The sequence below is a fragment of the Chlorocebus sabaeus genome, chromosome 13, assembly GCF_047675955.1.
Source record: "Chlorocebus sabaeus isolate Y175 chromosome 13, mChlSab1.0.hap1, whole genome shotgun sequence".
Taxonomy (NCBI): domain Eukaryota; kingdom Metazoa; phylum Chordata; class Mammalia; order Primates; family Cercopithecidae; genus Chlorocebus; species Chlorocebus sabaeus.
In genome coordinates this window covers 5299980-5326589 of record NC_132916.1, presented here as the reverse complement: position 1 = coordinate 5326589, position 26610 = coordinate 5299980, and the positions used below count along the sequence as shown (strand labels likewise).

Genomic DNA, 26610 nt, shown 5'->3' with positions numbered 1-26610 from the left:
AGCCAGACATCCCTTTCTATTGATTGCAGGTCTTTGATAAAACTCTTTCAACCATTCAACCAATTGCCCATCAGAAAATTGTTGAATCCAACTGTGACCTGGACACTACCTGGCCCCCATGCTTCCAGCTGTCCCACCTTTCCAGACCAAACCAAGGGATACGTACTGAATGATATCTTATGTCTCCCTAAAATGTGTAAAACCAAGCTGTAGCCCAACTACTGTGGACACATCTCAGAAGCTCCTAAGGTTATGTCATAGGCATGTCCTTAACCTTGTCAAAATCAGCTTCTAAGTTGACTGTGACAGGTCTCCGATACTTTTTGGTTTACGCTCCCATAAGCAAAACCTGTCTGCTCTTTCTTCTTCTACACCCAACCTCTGATCCTAGCTCACCATTACAACCCTAATCCTAGACATCATCCTCCCCTGCCTACACTCCTAGACTACCACTGGGTCTACCTGTTTCCACTCTTACTGTGTATACTCTCGATTCGGCAGCTAGAAGAAGGCCTAAATACCCCCAATTCCATTCCAACCTCAGTTCTCACTGGTCTCCACGTGACTCACTCTGCTCATCACAATGGCCTACCTCAGGGTCTCTGCAGTTGCTGTCTCCTCCTTCTGCTGATTCTCTCATTCCCTTCAGATTCCTCTCAAATTTCAGTTAGGAAATTAATCTCTCTTGACCACTGCATATGTGCAACAAGCCAATAAGCACCCTCTGAACCCACTATCACTTTCATGCCCCTTATTCTGCTTTATTCTTCCATGTATTTATCACAGTATTTATCACTGACTGATAGATGTACACACAAACAATATACACATCATACGAATTTTCTGAACTGTTTCCACAACTCCCTTCTATACTATGAGAGCCTGAATCCTGTCAATTTTGCTCACCGTTGTATCCACAGCACCTTAGAACAATGCCTGAAACAAATGCTCAAAAATAATGGTCATTGAATGACAGGTTAGAAGATAGGGAGACAAAGAGAGGAAAGAAAAATAGAAAAAAGGGAAGGGGAAGAGACATAAGACCTACAGGTCTGACTTCACGAAAAAATGATGACAGTTTACTCAAAGTTCAATAACTAGAAATGCAATGTAGTTTCTTAAAAAATCTAACCCTCCATTAAAACTGTATTGACAGATACATAGGCTTCAAACTCAGACAGGTATCTGTTCCACCTCCTTTTTCCAGTCTCAAAACAAAATTAGTCTGTAGTGTTAAGGTTGCAATGTTTTAAAGATATATTAACAATGTATAGTTTGTCCAAAGAATGTCAAACCTACATCTTAAGGAGGCATGTGGAAAATAAAGTTTAGAAACTAAGATCTTTTACTAGAAAAGAAATAACATAATCCCTATACTCAAAGAGTTTGCATATGAAATAAAAGTCAAAACAAATACTGGAAAATGGCCATTTTGGGAGGCTGCTTGGTTCTAAATGAGAAAGTACTTCATAATAATTAGAACTGCCTAAGCTGGGCTCAGTGGCTCAAACCTGTAATCCCAGCACTTTGGGAGGCTGAGGTGGGAAGATCACTTGAGCCTAGGAGTTCGACACTAGCTTGAGCAACATGGAGAAACCCCACCTCTACAAAAAGAAAAAAATTAGCCAGGCATGGTGGCACAGGCCTATAGTCCCAGCTATTTAGAAGGCTGAGGTGGGAGGATCATCTGAACTCAGGCAGTCAAGGCTGAAGTGAGCTGAGACTGTCCCACTGCATTTCAGCCTTGGTGATGAAGTGAGGCTTTGCCTCAATTAAAAAAAAAAAAAAAAAAAAGTATATGAGAAAGAGAAAGGGGAAAGAAAAAAGAAAACAAAAACACAACAGAACTGCCGGAGAGTGTAACCATCATCTTCAGTGGAACTAAAGAGCATGCTTTCTGTCAGGGATGCATTAGAACAGAAGCCCTGTGGCCAGTCACCATCTACCGAAAGGTTGCCCGAGGAATTTCTAAATCTGAATCTTTACTGAAAATAGTAGCATACTATTTCATAAAGGAAACTCTGAGTATTAGTCAAATAAGCATTGATCAAGACACGGGATACATTTAAAAAAAAAAAAAACATCATAGAGATCTTGGCAATTGATACCATTTCTAGGTTATCAGCTCACACCTTTAGTATTTCTCAATTAGAGATGCACTTTTCTCCAAATTTGGCACAATGTCAGAGAATCTCATAAATAATAGCAAAGAAAAGTCACTACATATAGTTTCATCATTTTTTCTAATGGCCTTATAAGACAGTATGTGGTATTGTCAATGACACTGTCTGAACACATGGCAGCTGTGCCAATATCAACACTCTAATATTTTATGACTCTGCCAAAGTTCACTTTTCAGAGTCCCCATCTTACCCTCAAGCACCACTTTTTAGCATTTTCTGCTACTCCTAGCAGCTGCCAAAATTCTAGGTCCACCCCTCTATCACTTCCTGGTAGCTTTTGAGCATCCAGACCAAGGAACTCTTCAGTTGTGAGTTCCACAAATGTGAAATTAACAACAAAGGCACCCAGTGAAACCCTGAGACTCACAGAAACCTCAAGAGTCTCCTACATTGCTATGGACAGAAGGAATTCTGCCCTCACCTATCTCCAAACCCCCAGTCCCCAGCACTGGCCCAGGTCATTTTAGAGATTTCTTTCTTCAGATTGATCAAATATAAAGGAATATATCTGCATATGTGATTCTATTAACAGTTTTTCAGTTTATATATTACAATAAAAACTGATCTCTAAGGTTGCATTCAGTTCCATTCAAACTGATTATTTGCAATATTTCATCTACACTTAAGATCTTTGTGTAATCCAGGAAAAACTAAGACATATTTTTCCAAACGTAATCACTTATAATTTTATAGCATAAACAGTATGCTGAATGCTTTCAGTACTCACCTGCCATAGTTTTGAAGCCTGCTAAGGCTCTTAAAGTTAACTAGGCCATGAAAACAGTCCCTTTAATATTTATAAAATTTCTAAGCAATAGTATGTTTTCAACACATGAGTTGCCATCTTTTGTTCTCCCAAAAAGAAAGTGCATGAACTCAAAGGCAGAGGCTGGGCGGGTAGCAGACATGAGTAAAGCCGGCTACATGGAGGACTGAGGCTGACTCGAGAGCATCATGCATCTGAAGGCAGCTTCCGCTTCGCACCCTGGGAAGACTGCTGCCCTGGGAGAATGACCTTACCTTTCTGGTTCAAGAGAAGCCAGAAATCCAACCTTTACTACAGTGTCTCAATTTCTAAATGTTGGCAACTGATTCAGAAAATCCCACAGGCACATGCAGCCAAACAAAACGCATCTGTGTGCCGTATTCAGAATTGAGGCCTCCAATTTGCACCCTCTCTACCGACTTTATTCCATATCAACGAGTGATACTTTGGAGAGTGAACTCAGTTTTTGCCATTATCTTTCTAACACTTTAATGTGTTAGGGTACTGAAAAAAAAAAAAAAAAACAGATTCATTTCCTATATTGTAGTAGTAAAAATAATATTCACATTACTTACCCTGCTGACTTCCTTAGGAGCCGATTCATCTGGGGATAGAGAAGGAAGAGGGAAAAACACAATTAGAGACTGAGTAGGTTTTAAAATACAGAATATGTCATTTGCTTTCAACAAACTTCAATGGTTTTTTGCAATGCTTCCTCTTATGAAATCTACAAATCTGATTTTTTAAAACTGTAAAGGTTGAACATAACAAATTATGACTTAAGAAGTATACATTAATTTCACAGGGAAACTGAAATACCACCACCGCGTTACCTTTCTAGAGGTTCTAAAATGGATATGATATGCCTGTAAGAATAGCTACACTGCGGTATATTCAACTACACATACCTAAAATGGGGTTGATAACACTTCGGTATTCTATACAATACAACCCACACGAACATCCCAAATGACCTTGCACACTCGTGCTTCGAAGGTTACAGCAGACCTGGAGCTGGTGTGAGCTGTTCTGTGGAAATAAGAAACGGACCTGCATGGAACTCTGGTCAAGGCGTGAAACATACCCACTAATAATAGTGCTGCTTTGTTCCATGTGTCTGAGGAGTTGGGGGGTTGTTTATACCAGCTTGTCAGCATTGCTGATTGGCAAAGTGAGACTGGGGTGGTTTGCACAGGGTCTAGGTGAGAATCCCTGGAAGGCTCTCCCGCTGGGGCTGGCTACAGGCAAGAAAATGCCTGTGTGACCAACAGGGTGTAGAACAAGCTGGCAGACACCCACTCTCGGTCCATGGTTCTGAGTGTTGCACACACAGGTCATTGATTCTGACCTGTGAGAAAGTGTGTGTCCCTAAGAGCAGGGGCTACTGGAGCTCAGTCTGGCATTGACAGGCTCCTTGCTGTCTTTTTCCTGTAATAAACTTGACATCTGCAAGGACTGTCATTTTGGTTCCTGTGTCTTCTTGAGCAATCAAATCCTGTTGTCTGTCACCATCAGAACGAACTTAATGTACCAAAAATAGAATGTAGCTCAAAGCTTTAGGACAGTAGGTATTCAGATCGACAGTACCTAGTTTTTGTATTACTGTAGTAACACAGAATTGCTCATATATTTTATCATTGTTGCATAATGGTTAGAGTACGGCCTCTGACTTCCCTAAGAATGTAACACATGTAACGATGTCATAGGAAAAATGTCTCATCTTCCACCTTGAAGTGGCACCATAGAAATATTTCATTTACTCTTCAACTCCTAATCCTCTCTGAAGCTGAGACTATTTATCATTACAACAAATTTATTAACAGATTCTAAAGTTACAGAGACATATGTGCTTTTAATTTTTTTAAAGTTTTGATCTAAAACATTTAATGAAAATGTTTGAAAAAGTCAAACAATTAAAAGGTATACAATGAAAAGGAGCAACGTGTGAACAGGTTTAATAGCAAGACCACATGCAGTCACCTAGCTATGACATTATGGAATTTTCTACCCTCACCACTACAGATCTGAAAATTAGTTCAAGGACAGTGTGAATGTCCAGACATCTGTAAATAAACGTTCCTTTGGCTTTTTCTCTTAGTCTTGCTTAGTTAGTACTTCTCAAACTTGAGTGTGCATGAGATAGCCTATGACATGTGTTTACAAAATCAACAATTTTTTGCTTTATGGGCAAATTTAAAGTATTTGAAAGAAAAAAGTTCACCTATAGCTGATTTCTGGCTTTTCACCTTAGGAGCTGATTTAGAAAACCATTTTCTCCAACTTAACACTCAATGTTAGTTAAATCAATGTTAAGTCTAGTATATTTAAAAACTACAGTATTTTACTTAGCTGAGAAAATTAATGAACACAGTGGGATTTCTTGTGTAAGGGAACATTGCTTCCTATTTCTTTTAGTTGGAATTTTCATTTAGTTGAATTCTCTTGCCCAAGAAAAATTTAAGCATGTTGAAGACAGAAACTTTACTTTCTCTTCTACAGTAGAGTTGCACTGTGGGAACACATATGATGGACAGTGGCTTAGAGCAGGGGTTCGGAACCGGGCCACACAGCAGGAGGTGGGCGGTGGCAAGTGAGCGAAGCTTCGTCCGTATTGACAACCGCTCTCCATCACTGGCATTACTGGCTGAGCTCCGCCTCCTGTCAGGTCAGCAGTGGCATTCGATTCTCATGGAGCGCAAACCCTATCGCGAACTGCATTGCTAAGGATCTAGGCTGTGCGCTCCTTATGAGAATCCAGTGCCTGATGATCTGAGGTGGAGCTGAGGTGGTGATGCTAGCGCTGGGGAGCAGCTGCAAATACAGATTAACATTAGCAGAGAGGTTTGACTACACAGAGATCACAGGAAATTAACTGCTGGCAGAGTCATATCAAAACTCTCTCAGTGAGAGGCAAGTGACAAGCTGCATCGGGTTGGTGGCAGGCTTTACAGTGGCAAGTGAGCTGATGTGCTTCAAACTGCACAGCTGCATCTGGTGGCAGCTTTAACCTAGAATCTGACACTTATTCAGTCGACGTGTGACCTGCCTATTATTTTATTCACCACTTCCATCTGCACCTCTTTCCCACACTAGGCACTTGTCTCAGCCACAGTTTTGGTAAGCCCACAAGCCAATCCCAGCCGAAATGAGTAAAAGACAGACAACACTGTCGAGCTTCTTTGAAAAGAGAGAAGACCTAATCATGAGAAAACAGAAGACTCTAAGACTGCCAACGAAAAGAAAGCTGTATTTAAAAGAAAATACCAAATCCTATTTAAATTATGGGTTCACTGCAACAGGTGATGCACATTCTCCAAGTCCACTTTGTATATGTGGTGACCAGCTATCCAAGGATGCCAAGAAACCTTCAAAACTGCATTGCCACATGGAGACCAAGTACCCTGCATTAAAAGACAAGCCTGGCTGGGTGCAGTGGATCACGCCTGTAATCCCAGCACTTTGGGAGGCCGAGGTGGGCAGATCATGAGGTCAGATCAAGACCATCCTGGCTAACACAGTGAAACCCCATCTCTACTAGAAATACAAAAAATTAGCTGGGCATGGTGGCACACACCTGTAATCCCAGCTACTTGGGAGGCTGACGCAGGAGAATCACTTGAATCCGGGAGGCAGAGGTTGCAGGGAGCTGAGATGGCGCCACTGCACTCCAGCCTGGACAACAGAGCGAGACTCTGTCTCAAAAAAAATAAATAAATAAAAATTAAAAGACAAGCCTTTGGAGTTTTCCAAAAAACAAAATTAAAAAACATGGACACCAAGAACATAGGCAATTATTGAAGGCAACCAACTTCATCAAATGCGTCTACACTGAGAGCTTTTTTTTTTGAGATGGAGTTTCACTCTTGTTGCCCAGGCTGGAGTGCAATGGTGCAATCTCAGCTCACTGCAACCTCCGCCTCCCAGATTCAAGTAATTCTCCTGCCTCAGCCTCCTGAGTAGCTGGGACTACAGGTGCCCACCACCATGCCTGACTAATTTTTTGTATTTTTAATAGAGACGGGGTTTCATCATGTTGGCCAGGCTGGTCTCGAACCCCTGACCTCAGATGATCCACCCACCTTGGCCTCCCAAAGTGCAGGGATTACAGGTATGAGCTACCACACCCGGCCAAGAGCATCATTCTTAGTGGCTAACCGCGCTGCTGAAGCTAAGAGACCCTTTATTGTTGGTGAAGAGTTGATCCTGCCTGCTGCTAAGGACATCTGCTGGGAACTTTTAGGAGAGGCTACAGTTCAAAAGGTGGCAGGTGTTCCTCTTTCGGCTAGCACCATAACTAGATGAATTAATGAGATAGCAGGGGATACTGAGACACAACTGTAAAAGGGGATTAATGAATCACCGTGGCACACAATCCAGGTTGACGAGTCTACCAATGTTGACAGCAAGGCAACCATGCTTGTTAATGTGTGATATATTTTTCAGGGGGATGTGCATGAGGATATGTTATGTGCACTTTTGTTGCCAGCCAACACCACAGCTGCTGAACTATTCTAGTCTGTGAATGATTACATATCAGAAAAACTAAATTGGTCATTTTGTGTTGGTATACACACAGACAGAACAGCTGCCATGACTGGACGGCTTTCTGATTTCACTACTCGGGTCAAACAGGTCGCTTCTGTATATAAGAACCACGCACTAACCGACTGTGCCACTGGAGCTCCTTAGGTTGCTTCTGAATGTTAGTCTATGCACTGTGTCATCCATAGGGAAACGCTGGCTAGCTGAAAAATGTCACGTGAACTTAACAATGTTTAGCAGAATGTGATTAAAATTATCAACCACATTAAAGTACATGCCCTCAACTCACGTCTGTTCGCACAGCTCTGTGAGGAGATGGATGCAGAGCACACACACCTTCTCATACACGGAAGTGAAATGCTTTCTAAAGGTAGATTTCTGGCCAGAGTTTTTGAAACCACTCCAGATATTTCTTTTAGAAAAAAAGTCACCATTGGCAGCACATTTCAGTGACATAAAATGGGTTGCAAAACTTGCTTAGTTGTGTGACCTATTTAACCTGTTCAACGAACTCAATCTGTCACTTCAGGGGAGAATGACAGCTGTGTTCAAGTCGGCAGATAAAGTGGCTGCATTCAAAACCAAACTGGAATTACAGGGGTGACGAGTGAATACTGGGATTTCTGACATGTTTCAAACATTAGCAGAGACTGTGAAAGAGACAGAGCCAGGACCTTCTTTTCCCCAGCTGACGCAGGATCACCACCTCAGCTTTCAGGAGAGCTTGAGCGATACTTCCCAACCACAAAAGAACCCGGAACCGGGAAGGAATGAATCCGCGACACCCACTTGTGAATAAGCCTGGTGAATTGACTGCCTGTGCTAGGCAAGGCATCAGCTGCTTGAAATGGCAAATGACAGTGGCTTTAAAAATATGTTTGAGACAACTTCAAATCTCCATATGTTCTGGATGAAAGTCCAGGTGGAATACCCTGAGATTGCCACAAAAGCACTGAAAAGCCTGCTTCCATGTCCAACAACCTGTCTTTGTGAAGCAGGGTTTTCTGCAGTGACAGTGACCACAAAGAGATTACAGAGTAGCCTGGACATAAGTGACACACTTCAGGTGTCACTGTCTCCCGTCACCCCCAGATGGGACTGTCTAGTTGCAGGAAAACAAGTTCAGGGCTTCCACTAATTCTACATCATGGTGAGTTGTACCATTATTTCATTACATCATACAACGTAATAATAATATAAATAAAACACACAACAAATGTAACATGCTTGAATCAACCTGAAACCACCCCCTCCGACCAGTCTGTGAAAACAACTGTCTTCCACAAAACTGGTCCCTGGTGCTAAAAGTTTGGGAACCGCTGGTTTAGAGCATGGACTAAGGTCTGAAGCCCAGACCTGCAGTCACCAGTGACATTACATTGGACAAGGTGCCTAACTTCTGCCACCTTACAAGTTCAAAGTGAAATAAGTTAACAATATAAATTGTTACTGAAAAAGATCGTCCTCCCCCAGCCCAAAGACCATTTCAAGGTGTGAGAGAGGGAATACGGCCCCTTCCCACTCGTGCAGTTCATGACTCCTTGCAGATCCTACAGGAATTTCAGGTTTAGAACCCACGGGGGAGAATGTTCCCTTCTCCCTGTACACTTCCAGCACACACTCACAGCTGAAGTGCCAGAACAGCACTTCACTCAGATCAGCAATGAAGCTCTCTTTGAAATAAAAGGTTAGAGGAACATGGAAAAGAAGAAAATTGCCATGAATACCAAATTTTGAGGTACTGATGAGGAACAAATTGGCAAAAAAAAAAAGAAAGAAAAGAAAGAAAAAAGTTCCAGAGGACACTAATTTTCATGCAGCATAGGGTTTCTGTAAACAGGTGTTTATTCAACAAATATTTACTGAGGGACCACTGAGTGCCAGGAACTTATCTCTGATCTCGATAAGCTTGCATTCCAGTGGGATGAATAAATTAGGAAATGAAGAGATGAAATAATTTCAGAAAATAAATATCTAAGCTTGTTAAAGAGAAATTTAATTTTTAGAGAAAGATAAAGCATCTTTGATCCAAACCTCATTTTAATACTTTTTAAAAGCCTTAGCAAGAACAGTCTATAGGAAAAAAAGGCGCTAAGAGGATTTCATGGTAAGCACGCCATTCACAGCAAGAACTTAATAGTATAGCTTTCACGGTAAGAAGTTCATTTTAAATATTTTTTAAATCAAAATCTGGGAAAATGGTGAATAGGAGGCAGGCCTAACTTGCAGCTCCCACTTGGGTGGACAGAGCAGCCTATGTAAAACTACATTGTGAACCTTTGCTCCAAGAACTAACACAGGAACATCCCAGGCAAGCCTAGAGAATCCACAGACCCTTTGTAGGAGGTGGATTGCAGCTGCAGGCTCCGTGGGACAGCTGAGGAACTGTGGGTTCACTTGCTTTCTCAGATGAAGGCTTGCACCCTGGGGCAAGTTCTCAGCCCTGCTCACAAGCTGTCTGGAAATAAACTCAGTGTGTTTGGGGGCATGGTGCATGTGAGACCAGCCTTTTGGGCTGTGGGCTGCAGGGGAGCTGGGTGAGTCCTGTGGCTGCCGGCTTTACCCACTTTTCTGGTGACCTATATGTGACAGCAGAGGTCCCCTGGGAACACAACTCCATTGGTCTAGGAACCACACCCCTGTCCCCTACAGCAGTCACGGCAAGCCCTGCCCAAGGAGAGTCTGAGATCAGACATGCCTAACCCTGCCTCCACCTGATGGTCTTTCTCTACCTGCCCTGGTGGCCAAAGTCAAAGCCCACCCTGCCCACTACTGGAGAAACATGAATATTTACCCAAAGGCGACCCTAGGGCAAGCTTGTCTTCTCCCAATACAACCTCAGCTGATGCACTATTGACAGTGCCACCTTCTGGCTGGAGAAGAACCAACACAAAACCAGCACACTAAACAAAAACACAATCAAGGACCCTCAGAATCCATTTCAGTCCCTGCTACTTCCACTGGAGCAGGTGCTGGTATCCATGGCTGAAAGACCTAAAGACAGATCACATCACGGGACTCTCTGCAGATACTCCCCAGTGACAAGCTGGAGCCTAGTACCTCTGCTGTGTGACTAGATCCAGAAGAGAAATATAATTGTTGCAGTTCGGCTCTCAGGAGGCCGCATTCCTTGGGGAAGGGGAAGAAAATCACATCAAGGGAGCACCCCATGGGACACAAGAATCTGAACAGCAGCCCTTGAGTCCCAGACCTTCCCTCTGACATAGTCTACCCAAATGAGAAGGAACCAGAGAAACAATTCTGGTAATATGACAAAACAAGGTTCTTTGACACCTCCAAAAGATCACACCAGCTCATCAGCAATGGAGCTAAAGCAAGATATAATCTCTGAATTGCCAGAAAAAGAATTCAGGCCACCTATTAAGCTAATTAAGGAGGCACCAGAGAAAGGTGAAATCCAACTTAAAGAAATCAAAAAAAATGACATAGGATATCAATGGAAAAAATCTCCAGTGAAATAGATAGCATAACTAAAAAAAAAAAAAAAAAAAATCACAACTTCTGGAAATGAAGGAGACACTTAGAGAATTGCAAAATGCACTGGAGAGTCTCAGCAACAGAATCAAACAAATAAAAGAACTTCAGAACTCAAAGACAAGACTTTCAAATTTACCCAATCTAACAAAGGCAAAGAAAAAAAGAATTTAAAAAACAAAGATTCCAAGAAATTTAAAATTATGTTAAACAACCACACCTAAGAATAACTGGTGTTCCCGAGGAAGAAAATAAATCTAAAAGTTTGGAAAACATATTTGAGGCAACAATTGAAGAAAACTTCCCCAGCCTTGCTAGAGATCTAGACATCCAAATACAAGAAGGTCAAAGAACACCTGAGACATTCATCGCAAAAAGATCATTGCCGAGGCGCATAGTCATCAGATTATCTACAGTCAAGATGAAGGAAACAATCATAAGAGTTGTGAGGCAAAAGCAGCAGGTAACCTATAAAGAAAAACTTGTCAGACTAACAGCAGATTTCTCAGCAGAAATCCTACAGGCCATAAGGCATTGGGATTCTATCTTTAGCTTCCTTAAACAAACAAAACAATTATCAGCCAAGAATTTTGTATCTAGTGAAACTAAGCTTCAAAAATGAAGGAAAGATAAAGACTTTTTCAGACAAATGCCAAGAGAATTCGCCACTACCAAGCCAGCACTATGAGAACTGCTGTTAATAAAAGAAACTCTAAATCTTGAAACAAATCCTCAAAACACACCAAAATAGAACCTCTCTAAAGCCTAATCCTCACAGGACCTATGAAACAACAACACAATGAAAAATACCCAAGGTATTCAATAAATAGCAGGGCGAATACAATAGTACCTCATATCTCAATACTAACATTGAATGTAAATGGCCTAAATGCTCCACTTAAAAGATACAGAGTGGCGGAATGGGTAAGAATTCACCAACCAAGGCCAGACGTGGTGGTTCATGCCACTTTGGGACTCTGAGGCGGGTGGATCATTTGAGGACAGGAGTTCAAGACCAGCCTGGCCAATATGGGGAAAACCCATGTCTACTAAAAATACAAAAATTAGCTGGGTGTGGTGGCATATACCTGTAATCTCAGCTACTCAAGAGGCCGAGGCATAAGAATTCCTTGAACCTGGGAAGTAGAGGCTGCAGTGAGCCAAGATCACATGACTGAACTCCATCCTGGGGGACAGAGCAAGACCCAGTCTCCAAAAAATTTAAAAATACATTCACCAACCAAATATCTGCTGTCTTCAAGAGACTCACCTGACTCATAAGAACTCACATAAACTTAAAGTAAAGGGGTGGAAAAAGATATTACAAATGGACACTAAAAGTGAGTGGCAGGAGTAGCTATTCTTATATCAGACAAGACAAACTTTAAAGCAACAGCAGTTAAGAAAGACAAAGAGGGACATTATAGATAAAATAACTAGTCCAACAGAAAAATATCACAATCGTAAATATATATGCACCTAACACTGGAGCACCCAAATTTATAAAAGACCTAAGAAATGAGATAGATAGCAACACAATAATAGTGGTGGACTTCAGTACTCCACTGACAGCACTAAACAGGTCATCAAGACAGAAAGCCAACAAAGAAACAATGGACTTACCCCATACCCTACAACAAATGGACTTAACAGATATTTACAGAACATCCTACCCAACAACTGCAGAATATACACTCTATTCATCGGCATATGGAACATTCTCCAAGACAGACCGTAAGATAGGCCATCAAACAAATCTCAGCCAATTTAAGAAAATCAAAATTATAGGAAGGACTCTTTCAGACCACAGTGGAATAAAATTGGAAATCAACTCCAAAAGGAACCCTCAAAATCAGACAAATACACAGAAGTTAAATAACCTGCAAATGAATGATCATTGGGCTTGAACCACACTATAACAGTGACACAATCTATCAAAACCTCTAGGATACAGAAAAAGTGGTACTAAGAGAAAAGTGTACAGCATTAAGTGCCTACATCAAGAAGTCTGAAAGAGCACAGGTAGACAGTCTAAGGTCATACCTCAAGGAGCTAAAGAACCAAGAACAAAACAAACCCAAACCCAGCAGAAGAAAAGAAATAAGCAAGATCAGAGCAGAACTAAATGAAACTGAAACAAACAAAAAAAATACAAAGATAAATGAAACAAAAAGGTGGTTATTTGAAAAGATAAATAAAATTGAGAGACCATTAGCAAGATTAACCAAGAAAAGAAGAGAGAAGATCCAAATAAGCTCAATAAGAAACAAAACGTGAGCTATTACAAACAACACCACACAAATACGAAAGATTATTCAAGGCTACTGTGAACATCTTTATGTGCATAAACTAGAAAACCTAGAGGAGATGGATAAATTCCTGGAAATATACAACCCTCCACGATTAAACCAGGAAGAAATAGAAACTCTGAACAGATTAATAACAAGCAGCGAGACTGAAATGGTAATTAAAAAGTTACCAACAAAAAAGTCCAGGACCAAATGGATTCACAGCTGAATTCTATCAGACATTCAAAGAAGAATTGGTACCAATCCTGTTGACACTATTCCACAAGATAGAGGAAGAGGGAATCCTCCCTAAATCATTCTATGAAGCCAGTATCACTCTGATACCAAACCCAGGAAAAAACTTAACCAAAAAAAAATTAAAAACTATAGACAAATATCCCTGGTGAACATAGATGCAAAAGTCCTAGCTAACCAAATCTAACAGCATGTTAAAAAGATAATCCTCTATGATCGAGTGGGTTTCATACCAGGGATGCAGGGATGGTTTAGCATTCACAAGTCAATAAATGTGACACACCACATAAACAGAATCAAAAACAAAAATCACACCATCAACTCCATAGATGCAGAAAAACTATTTGACAAAATCCAGCATCCCACTATGATTAAAACGCTCAGCAAAACTGATATAGAAGGGATATAACTTAAGGTAATAAAAGCTATCTATGACAAACCCACAGCCAACATTATATTGAATGTGAATAACTGAAAGCATTCCCTCTGAGAACTGGAACAAGACAAGGATGCCCACTTTTACCAATTCTATTCAACATAGTTCTGGAAGTCCTAGCCAGAGCAATCAAACAAGAGAAAGAAAGGGCATCTAAACTGGTAAAGAAGAAGTCAAACTGTCACTGTTTGATGATGATATGATCACATACCTAGAAAACCCTAAAGACTCATCCAAAAAGCTCCTAAAACTGGTAAATGAATTCAGCAAAGTTTCAGGATATAAAAATAATATACACAAATCAGTAGCCCTGCTATACACCAACAGCAACCAAGCTGAAAATCAAATTAGGAACCCAGCCCCTTTTACAATAACTGCAAAAATATAAAATACTTAGGAATATACTTAACCATGGAGGTGAAAGACTGCTACACGGAAAACTACAAAACACTGCTGAAAGAAATCACAGACAATATAAACACATCCCATGCTCATGGATGGGTAGAATCAATACAGTGAAAATAACCAGACTGCCAAAAGTAATCTACAAATTCAATGCACTTCCCATCAAAATACCACCATCATTCTTCATAGAACTAGAAAAAAAATTCCTAAAATTCATATGGAACCAAAAAATAGCCCACATAGCCAAAGAAAGGCTAAGCAAAAAGAACAAATCCAGAGGAATCACATTACCCAACTTCAAACTATACTATAAGGCCAAAGTAATCAAAACAGCATGGTACTGGTATAAAAATAGGCATATAGACCAATGCAAACAGAATAGAGAACCAATAGATAAGGCCATATACTGTCAACTGATTTTTGACAAAGCAAACAAAAACATGAAGTGGGGAAAGAACACCCTATTCAACAAATGGTGCTGGGATAATTGTAGAAGAATGAAACTGGATCCTCATCTCTCACCTTATACAAAAATCAACTCAAGATGGAATCAAAAACTTAAATCTAAGACTTGAAATCATAAAAATTCTAGAAGATAACATCAGAAAAACCCTTCTAGACACTGGCTTAGGGAAAGACTTCATGACCAAGAGCTCAAAAGAAAAAATGCCACAAAAGCAAAGATAGATGGGACTTCCTTAAACTAATAAGCTTCTGCATAGCAAAAGAAATAATCAGCTGAGTAAACAGACAACACACAGAGTGAGAGAAAATCTTTGCAATCTGTACATCTGAGAAAGGACTAACATCCAGAATCTACAAGGAAACTCAAATCAGCAAGAAAAAAAGCAATCTCATCAAAAAGTGGGCTAAGGACATGAATAGACAATTCTCAAAAGAAGATACACAAATGGGCAGAAAAACTATGAAAAAACGCTCAACATCACTAATGACCAGGGAACTGCAAATCAAAACCACAATGAGATGCCACCTTACTGCTGCAAGAATGGCCATTAAAAAAAAAAAAAAAAATCATTGATATTGGAGTAGATGTGGTGAAAAGGGAATACTCTTACACTATTGATGGGAATTTAAACTAGTACGACCTCTATGGAAAACAGTGTGGGGATTCATGAAAGAAGTAAGTAGATCTACCATTTGATCCACCAATCCCATTCCTGGGTATTTACCCAGAGGAAAATAAATCATTATAGAAAAAAGATACTTGTACATGCATGTTTACAGCAGCACAATTTATAGTTGCAAAAATATTGAACCAGCCCAAATGTTCAGCAATCAATGAGTGGATAAAGAAAATATGGGGTGTGTGCGTGTGTGTATGTGTGTAATACATACAACAAACATAGTAGTATTCCATGGTGTGTGCGTGTGTGTGTGTGTGTCTATATATATATATATAATTAACAAAGAAGAAATCCAGAATAAAGAAAAATGATCATTTAATGCCTATATCAGAAATTAATATTGAAAACCACATTTTGCATTCCAAATTCTAAATTGTGATTTTCCTATGAACTAGCTACAAAGTTCCTGAGAATGCATTTTGAACAGTTTCTACTTTAATTGACTGATCATTTCCTTGAAGTTTAACATAGGGTCATTTTTACTAAATCTTCCATGAATAAGTAGCCTGCTTTCTGTGCTCATTCCATTGGATAAGAAAAGAAATCTAAGTCACACACTGGTACTATGGAGACCTTTGTGATTGACTTCACTGCACCTCTATCCTTCAATATTATCCATCTCAGTTTGCCTTTCAGACTGTAGTTATTATTTGCCAGGATGGTCTCGATCTCCTGACCTTGTGACCTGCCCGCCTTGGCCTCCCAAAGTGCTGGGATTACAGGCGTGAGCCACCGTGCCCGGCCAGTTATTTTAATATTTCTAAGTGAAGCACACCTATCTTCTCTTTATGGGAGATAAGTATCTCCATGAACATTCATAAACCACTTATCTTTTTTATATACATCTGTATCTTAGGAGTTGAAGCAGTACATTCAGCCTCCCCCAGCCATTTCTAGCATCTCTAACAATTATACAATCTTAACAATTCATCCACAAGTATTTACCAAAAGTTCTACTTCATGCCAGACACTGAATAAATGTCTCCATTGGCCCAATCAGACTGAAGAAAATGACTTAAATTTCATGGTTTTGAGAGAACCACAAACAAGAAAGCTTTTCGGACCTAGCCAGTGGTGGCAGCCACATTATAATCACGAGGGCATCAACCTGAAATCAACAACACAGCAAGGAAGACAGAGGGGAGACACGAGGGGAAAGGGGTTGGAGGGGAAAGGGAGAGAGAAAGGGATGGGAAGGAGAAAAAGAGGGAGGGGAAAGACATGAGAAATTGAGTCTTCAGAGACATTTCCAGCCAAATTAATCAGCCAACCTTGAAGCCTGCCTTACTTAGGGACTTTTTAAATATGCAAGATAGCTAATTTCCCTATGAAGTCAATTTTACCAGGTAAAACTAAAAACACTCAAGAGAGCATTTAAATGCAACAAAACGATACGAGGATATTACTTTTACGTCATTAAATTAATACATTGTTATTTAAAATAAAATCTTGTAGAAAACTCTCATTCTTACAAAATAATAAATTCCTTTGTTCTAATCTGGTTTGGCTCTATTTATCCAACTGGAATACACAACACATAAGACTCTTTTCACTCCAATAAGGCTGGTTTCACTACAATCTCCAATACGTTTTGCTCACTATTAACTCAAAGTCCTTTTATCTTCCAACAAATATTTACTGAGCACCTACTGAGTGCCTGTCACAGTTCTTTATGTTTACAATAGCTTGGAGAATAAAAAAGAGACAATAATCCTTGTCTTCATGAAGCTGTATGCTAAACGCAGGTGACTGTCAATCAACTTGATAAATAACTACATCATAGAGCAAGTTGGAAACGTTTGGTTGGGAGAATGCAGACCAGGATAAGGGGAACCGGAAGGCAATGAGGGAAGAAGACAGGGAGCAGGATGCGGTATAAAAAAGCGTGGTTGCAGCAATCTCCTGGAGAAGGTGAGCTAAAATAAACAAAGCAGTTACCCAGGAAGAAAACCCCAAGCAGAGGGCTAAGCCTGCACAAAGACGTTGAGATGCAAGTGTGCCTGCCATACTCCCGCTACAGAAGATGATCCCCTTATTTCCAAATACTAAGTCCTTCAAGACTCAGCTCAACTTCTAGTCTGAGAGGTCCTCTCAAGAGCAATAAGCCCACTAATCTCTCTTGTCTCAGAACTTTTCTATGTTCTTTTTCTGTTAGGAAAGCAGAATATGACAGAAATAAGGAAGACAGGTTTGGAGTTAGTAGATCTGTTTTCAAATCATAGCTTCACTTCCCAACCATACATGCGTTTCTTTACCTTTCCAAACTTGCCTACCTTATGGTTTTAAAATGATTTAGGATAATGTTAGGATTAAATGAGATATGGATAATTCTGACACAGAGAGAATGCTCAATAAATTGTTTTGTTCCTGTCCATTCAACTTAACATTAACTCTCTTCTGCCTTCTACTGATAGCTGGACACACGTGAAGGACTTAACTTCTTAACTAAATATAAATTTCTTGACAATAAGACACCACATCTAATGTTTCTTTTACATTACTGAAAAATAAAATCATTCCAAAATGATTCTGTGATGATTAAGACACTGATGATAATGTTTTTGCATACAGAACATTTTTATTTGGTCACGAAAAGAGTGCTAAAATGCTAGAAATTGCTACTTTGACCAGAGGTTTAAAATCTCTTTGTCTATTAAATACGGTTCCCAAAATCAGTTTGTTTTATCTTCATTCTTACATGTTTTAAGCATCAAAAGCTAGGCATTTGTGCAAGAACATGAGTCATGTAACCAAGAACCGGAGTACCATGTTAACTGATCTGCGCTAATAAACCCGCGACTTTGCAGAGTTACTGATGACAACACGTGAAATAAACTACAAATCACTGTATGGTTGGAAGATATAAAGAACTATATACTTGTGATATTTTTCATCAGAAATAAAAAATGGGGGTCACATATAAGTTCACAAGCCATATCAAAAAAAAAAAAAAAAGGAAAAGCAATCATTTTCTTCTCTGAGAGATTGTAATGATTTTTAATAACTTGTTATAGTCACATTTTCTGACACACATGTTCTAGTATAATCTTTTGTACTTAATTATATATAAACAGAATGACACCATCCCATCACCGTCAACATCAGTGACATTAACATGAAGCTTTCCAATTCCATAAATGGAAAGTGATGACTTAAAAAGCTACAGTGTGAACCGCAGGTGTTCTTCTCCTATAGAAAATGTAACAACTTGTAAAGTACCTTCCTTGTATTTCATTTTAGAGACATGAGAAATATCAATATATATACTAGCATAACTACTATTTACATAAGATGATATAGGTTTCTCTCATATCTGAAAGAAAAGATCGCGTGTAAATTGGATTTCACTTATCAAGGACGTAAAAGTGAAGTTCAAGAAAGTCCTCATAACACAGTCATGTAATATATATGTTACTCTTCTTTTCCACAGTTTACTTCATAGAACTTAGTCATCTCTAAATGATTTAGAACTGTGTTGATTCTGTAACTTGAACCTAGATGCTACCAGGACCAAGAGCAAATGCAACCAACCTTAAGGTTTCACCATGAGAAACCTCAGCAAAATCTACCCCAGAGAGGCCAAGACACGAAATTTTTTCTTATAGTTATCTGAATATATCTACCGATACATTAAGAGCTGCTGAAATATATAAACATATCTACGATCATGACAGAAGAAACAAGGAAATGTAAACTCTGTTGACATTTGAGGGGATTATTCACCGCCTGAACTTGGATATTCAATAATACCTCAAAATTCATAGTTTCAAGTGGCTATTTATAAATAGCTAAGAGACTTTAGAATTATGAATGAAAATTTACTAAGCCTTCCTAAAACTCTTACAATGTTCTGTGCCTCTTTAGAAACATTTTTATTATGTTGATTTGGTATTGAGGATGTGGGGAAATGAGAAGTCCAAAGCTTTCTTACTGTATTTATAACAATTTAGGCCAGGCACTGTGGATCACACCTGTAATCCTAGCACTTTGGGAACTAGGGTGGGAGGATAGCTTGATATCAGGAGTTCGAAACCAGGTGCGGCAACATAATGAGACCCCGTGTCTACAAAAATTAAAAAATAGCCAGGCACAGTGGCATGTGCCTGTAGTCCTGGCTACTCAAGTGGCTGAGGCAGTAGGCTACGGCAGGAGGATCACTTGAGCCCAGGAGTTCAAGGCTGCAGGGAGTCATGATCCTGTCACTGTACTCCAGACTGGGTGACAGAGTAAGACCCTGTCTCAGGAAAAAAAAAAAAAAAAAAGTAACAGTAAGGGTTTAGCATCAAAGTGTGACCTGGTACTTTTCTGAGGTTGGAAAAAAAAAAATCCCAGAATGTATTGTTCACCTCCAGATTCTAGCAATTCTCTGAGGTGTACAAGATTCCATGAAATTCGGCTATCACACATTACTCTATCAGTAGAGATCCTAACTGGAAAGTGTTCATAGTACAAGATCGTGGCACTAAAAGGAATATAAACATTAAGAACTCAGAATGAAGTTTAAAGTTGTTGACTAAATTTTCTCATTTTGAATAATAAGCTGGGTCATGTGCTGTAAAAGTTCCTAGCTGTCTGCAAATCAATTAACTTACTTTTGAAAATGTTTTTGTTATTATCAGAGTCCATGATTACTCTAATTACTAATTTCATTTGTACATCTTAGAACTCCTCTTCTAAAACTGTTCAAAGGAAAAATTAAAATAGCAGCTCTATTACATCTGCAGGTAGTAGTTTCACATTCATTCCACTTGTTTGACATTAGATAAAATGTGCACTAGATAGAATAAATTTATAATATTAAGTCTCTTCTTGGTTTCTGTGAACACTGAAAATTATGAGACCAGAGTACTTTTCATTAAAAAAAAAAAAAAAAAAAAATCTTAATGTCCGCAGATAGGTAAAGATAATGAGTGGTTCTCTCTCTGCTTCAGACCATCTGACAAGGCAGACATACGAAGGAAGCCAGGGGGAACAGTCTGATCAGGTCAACTGCAGCCAAGGGACAAGCAGCAGAGGAGGAGGTTGTTTACTCCATGGCAGTGAAGCACGATCCTGCCTCAAGTACACTTACATCTCCAGAAAGAACGCAGCCTCACTACAAAATACTACAAAATACACACATGTACACTGGACGTATGTTTTATTTATTATCAATACCACTCAAAGAAATAAGAAGCCCAGGCAAATGCTTAGAGCCCTTGAGACAGATACTAACTAATAAAGACTAGAAATGGAAAAAAAATGAATAGTCTACAATGTTCAGCAATGTGGCTGAATTGTGTGTTCACACACAATCCAACTTCTTCAACATTTCTTTTGTATCAGTTAGGCAATTATAGCTCGTAGACAATTCTGTATTAAGACATTTTACCTAATTTAAAACTATTAGCAGCTTACAGCAATGATCTACGAAGATTCATTTCCCTTTGTCTATAGTTTGAAATAAGTGACAAAACTTTATACTTTTACAAAAGGCAATTTTATCCATATGCTGAAAGAAAACTAATTATATATAGTATTAAAAACAATGCTCCACTTTTGCTTATGAAGGATTAACTGCTACAGAAATTGCCTTCTAGTAATAAACAACTTTAGAAAATCAGAAGAAAATATGTGAAATGAAAGTTTTTAGACACTGAACACAAGGCAATACAAGACAGTGATCCTAGTGATTTAAACACATAGGAAAAAAAAAAGTCAATGTTCATGTAGGATAAAAGCTCATAGCAAACTAAAATTTAAGGGAATTTCCTTAACATGGTAAAGGAATCTATAAAAAATCTACAGATAGCATCACACCTAATGGTGTAAGATTAAATGCTTTCCTACCAAGATGGAGAACAAGGCAAGAGCATCTGCTCTCCACACTCCTATTCGACAATATACAACTGTATTTCTACCATGCTGAATATGCAAATTATATTCAACATTATTCAGTATTCTCACCACTATCCTTTTCAGTAAAATTTTAAAAACTGTATATACATACACATACATACATACATACAAATTACATGTATTTAACATTATATATAATAGGTATTATGTATCCAACATAGATTTAAAAGGAAAAAAAAAACAAAACAACTATTCAGAGATGGCATGATCACCTACGTAAAAAGTCCTGAGGAGGCCAGGTGCGGTGGCTCACGCCTGTAATCCCAGCACTTTGGGAGGCCAAGGCGGGCGGATCACAAGGTCAGGAGACTGAGACCATCCTGGCTAACATGGTGAAACCCTCTCTCTACTAAAAATACAAAAAAAAAAAAAAAAAAAAAAAAAAAAGTCCTGAGGAATCTACAAAAAACTACTAGAATGAATATGTGAGTTTAGTAAGGTCACAAAAGGTCACAAAATGCATGGTAAGAGAACTTCAAATCCTAAATAAATAGTTAAGTATACCCTGTTCAAGGATCAGAATTGTTATCAATTTTCCCCAACTTGATCTGTAGAGTAAATACAGGCAATTCAAAATCTCAACAGGCTTTCTGTCAAACTTGACAAAGTATCTGTAAAATGTATATGGTAATGTAAATGACCCAGATGAGCAATTCATTTTTTGAAAATAAATAAGTTGTAGAAGTTATGCTACATTCCAAGACTTCCTACACAGCTACATTAATCAAAACAGTGTGGCACTGACATAATGAGAGACATGCAAATCAATAATGTGGTACTGACATAATGAGAGACATGCAAATCAATGAACCGAAACAAAATGTAGAAATAGACATATGCATATATGTGATTTTAGGCAAAGATACCAAAGTGATTCAATGAAAACAGGGTAAGCTTTTTCAACAAATCGTGCTGGAAGAAATGGATATTCATAAACAAATTAACCTTAACCCTTACCTCACATGATATATAAAGATTAACATGAAATAAATAGATGAACATATAAGGGTGAAAACTGTAAAATGTATATAAGAAAATAGGAGAATATATTGAGTTAGGCAATGATTTCCTACAGTAGACACAAAATACACAAACCATCAAAGAAAAAACTGATAAAACAGACTTTATCAAATTTAAAAACTTTGGCTCTTCAAGAGACACTTAAGAAAATAAAAGCCACAGACTGGGAGAAAGTATTTTCAAAATATGTATCTGGCAAAAGACCTATAACTAAAATACATAAAGTTCTCTTACAACTCAATACTAAGAGGATGAAGACTCAAATTTACAAAGCAGCAAAAGATTTGAATAGATTCTTCACAAATGAAGATAGAGGAATTAAAAACTCATTAAAATGTTTAACATTTTTAGTTATTAGGAAAATCCAAATCATAATAAAAAGAGATATCAGCAAGTACCCGTTAGAATGGAGAAAATTAAAAGAATGTGAAGCAATGAGATTTTACAGTACATTGTTAAACGTGTGGCGTATCTGAACAATGGGATACTACGGAGCCACGAAAATAAAGAATGTACTGATACACACAACCACCTCTGCAAATCCCACAACCATCATGCTAAGTAAGAGAAAGCAGATACAATGACTTCACACTACATGAGTGTCTTTACATGAAATTCTACAAACTATAATGACAAAAGGCCATCAGAGGTTGCCAGGAACTAAAGGAAGGTGTAGGGTGTAGGAGGGAATATTACCTACAGAGAGGTATATGGGGACCTTTGGAGATGACAGAAAGGTTGATTGGGATGATGGTTACAGGATAGTACACATTCATCAAAACTCATTAAACTATATACTTGATCAGATTTATTGTAAGTAAATTAGACCTCTATAAAGCTGATTAAACAAAGAAACAAGAAAAGTATGTCTTCTCCTTAGGCTTGAACTCGATGTGAAGCAAGTCCCACGATTTCCTTCTTCCACTCTTGGCTTGGGCTTCCATTCAAGATCCCATCTTGTCTAGGGTGTGCTCCTGGACCCACGCTTCAACACCAGCTGAGGGCAGCAGCAGGGGAGATGTTCACGTGTCCTTCATCCCCTAAAATTCTTTTCACAGCCACAAACAACCTCAAGGTTATTCCTCCACATTTACTAAGAACTTCTCAACGTGACTAATATTATTCTTTCCCCTTAAAACCACCTCGAATTATTCTGCACAGCATCAACATCCACATGGAAGAATGCGGGGGTCTGGATGGCAAGCAAGCCAACACAGTCTGCACAGGGAACGATGGAGTTGTTCTGGCAATAAGGAGTTTTCAGCAAAACTTAAGGGGCCAGCAAGAAGAACAAGAGTTCGTGCAGAGGCCTGTTGGGCAAGGACAGCCACAGGTCTCTGCCCATCAAGAAATAACAGGCCTGGGAAACTTGGCACTAGATTCAATAAGAACCCAGAGAATCAACATTGAAAAGCCAAAGCCTCCTTTTCTTCACTACTGTGATATTCCCTGAGTTTCCCAATATATCCACCTGTTCACTGGAATAAAGAAAAGTCAGAAAGAAGCCATTAAAGACAGGAACTCTTAGACCAACCAACTCTGGAAAATAGTTTGGCACTTTCTGAAATCCTAGTTTTAGATATTTACCTAAGACTACATATCTAAAAGACCAAGTATCCAAAAGAAACGAAATTAATGCAAAAAAAATAAGTAACTGAAAGATCTTTATGGATAAGATGGTTTTCCACTAACAGTGGGAAATATAACCCAAAAGCAGAATAAGATTAGGTAATAAAATTATGCTATTTTGCATATCCAAGTCAATCTTGCTACTGTATTTCCACAAAGAAAGCCAAAATTATTGTCATAAAATTCTTTTTATAGCATCTATTAATTGTAATCAATTACAAAAGTGCATTAAACATTTATTTGCAGAAAAGGCTGTATAATTCAAAAGCACTGCTACTTGTGGTTCTCTAAAAATCTATAAAACTGATGACAGGGAATAATTCTAGAATCCTACCTATTAGAATCCTAAGTAGACATAGGTAAAACAATTATAGCCTAAGGAGGAAGAATTTTTTTAGAATATCATTTTGGAAAATTTGAGAAGATAACCACTAAAGAGAGAAAAGAGGTCATGTGGTTAAAGTAAAATGCATTAGAGCTCAGTATTATGATGATTTATTTAAACTATATTACAGATTTATTAAATACATGTATTAAACACATATATTAAATACATTAAATACATATATTAAATACATATATGTATTTAATGTATATAATAAAGCTATAATATATATAAAATATATTATAGATTTATTAAAACTATAAAAAAAACCATGATAGCATTAAATATTTAGAATTGTTTAAAAATAAATTACAGCATCATTAACTTAGATAAATGACTGAACATTCTTCATCTCTAGTATGATCCTGTTCCAATATGCTGAGGTCTCTAAGACTCACTACGGTTCTCCAGCACACCTGTAGCCACAACAGCTTCTTGGGGTTCAAGTCAATGTGCTTAGAGACAGTCATTCATTTATTATCAGAAAATCTAAAGCTTTTGGTACTGAACACTGTGATTTAAATTTTGCAACTGATTTTTCACATGTTTCTCAATAGGACTAGCTTTTATTTCCAAGTAAGACTTTATGTGGAAACCTCATATATTAAATAGATTAAAAGAAATACGGTGGCAGATATCATCATTGGCTTAACATAAATTCCAACCTCCGCTGGGAGCTCCCTTTTGTTCCGCTTAGGCCGGAGAGCTAAACACTACATTTTCGGATTTCCTAGCATCTTATCAGGTACTGTTACTAAGGTGAGACTGAATTCAGAACTGAGTTAAGTGAGAAGAAAGGCAGGGCCTGCGGTTCCCACTTTCCTGAGGAGTATCAATCCACAGCCACCAGATTCCTGTTGCCTGGACTTCCTACAGACAAGGAGCAACTTGAGCAGTCACAGCCGATGATGTGAAATTCTGGGGCCTGAAAGCTTCTCTTCGTAGCTCTGCCTAGAGATGATCCCTCGAGTCCTTCTAATGATTTTGTAAGTCACTGAATGTGTTTCTTTCTACCTTCCATTGTTTTCTATTACCTATAACCAAACCCAAAGATAAGTGTTTTATTAATAAAAATTTACTTCAAATGTTATAAATTATGAAACATCTCATGATAAAGCCAACAAATAACAAAAAATATGTTGCCTCACAAATTCTAACGACTCCAGTTTAAAATGGTTCAAATATATTTACAAATTTTCTTCTTTAAAAGTTAAATCAATAAATATATAACTACTCACATTTCTTAGAACAAGAAACACCCAAACATACAATAAACCAACCACTGTGTGCCATTTTGTGATTAAATATACACTGATTCAACTTTCAAACAAAATGATGATGAGAGTCAAAATATTACTAATATGATACTTTTAAAAGAAGTTCAAATAAATATGCAGCTAGGTCACTATAAGCTTTGCCTGAGTTCTGCATAAAAATGAGTTGAACTGACAGTACAATGTTAATCGGTTGGTGGTCTCCAACATATTAAAATTTGGTATAATCAAATATGTCTGTTGTCTTACTATAGTTAAAACTGTCCAAAACTATTTTGGGGGCCTAAATTCTTTTGAAGCAAAGCCATAGACCTTCTCTCAGAGAAAACAATATACATTTTAAAATATTATATATAATCTCAGAAGGATCACATGAACTCCTGTTTGATTTCACCATGATCAGGTCACAAATTGGTTGCATTGAAAAGCTGGTCAGTACAAAAAGCATTTTAAATTCTGAATTCTAAGAAAAAAAAACATAAAATCCTTCAAATATTCTAAAAGTAACATACAAAAAAATATAAACAATAAAACAATACCAAATATATAGTGAAAATAATACTACTTCTCTTATTTTTGAATTGTATTTTCTTTTTTTTTAATTATACTTTAAGTTCTAAGGTACACGTGCACAACGTGCAGGTTTGTTACATATGTATACATGTGCCATGTTGGTGTGCTGCACCCATCAACTCATCAGCACCCTTCAACTCGTTATTTACATCAGGTATAACTCCCAATGCCATTCCTCCCCCCTCCCCCCTCCCCACAATAGGCCCCGGTGTGTGATGTTCCCCTTCCCATGTCCAAGTGATCTCAATGTTCAATTCCCACCTATGAGTGAGAACATGAGGTGTTTGGTTTTCTGTTCTTGCGATAGTTTGCTGAG

General features: G+C 38.3%; 1 protein-coding gene across 1 annotated transcript in view; it reads right to left on the bottom strand.

The window, feature by feature from the left end:
- The window catches only part of PDE10A (phosphodiesterase 10A), a 330258-nt gene that overhangs the window by 133096 nt on the left and 170552 nt on the right, over positions 1-26610 (bottom strand). Inside the window, 1 exon segment of the mRNA XM_008007784.3 lies at positions 3525-3553. Coding sequence (XP_008005975.3) covers positions 3525-3553 — 29 coding nt within the window.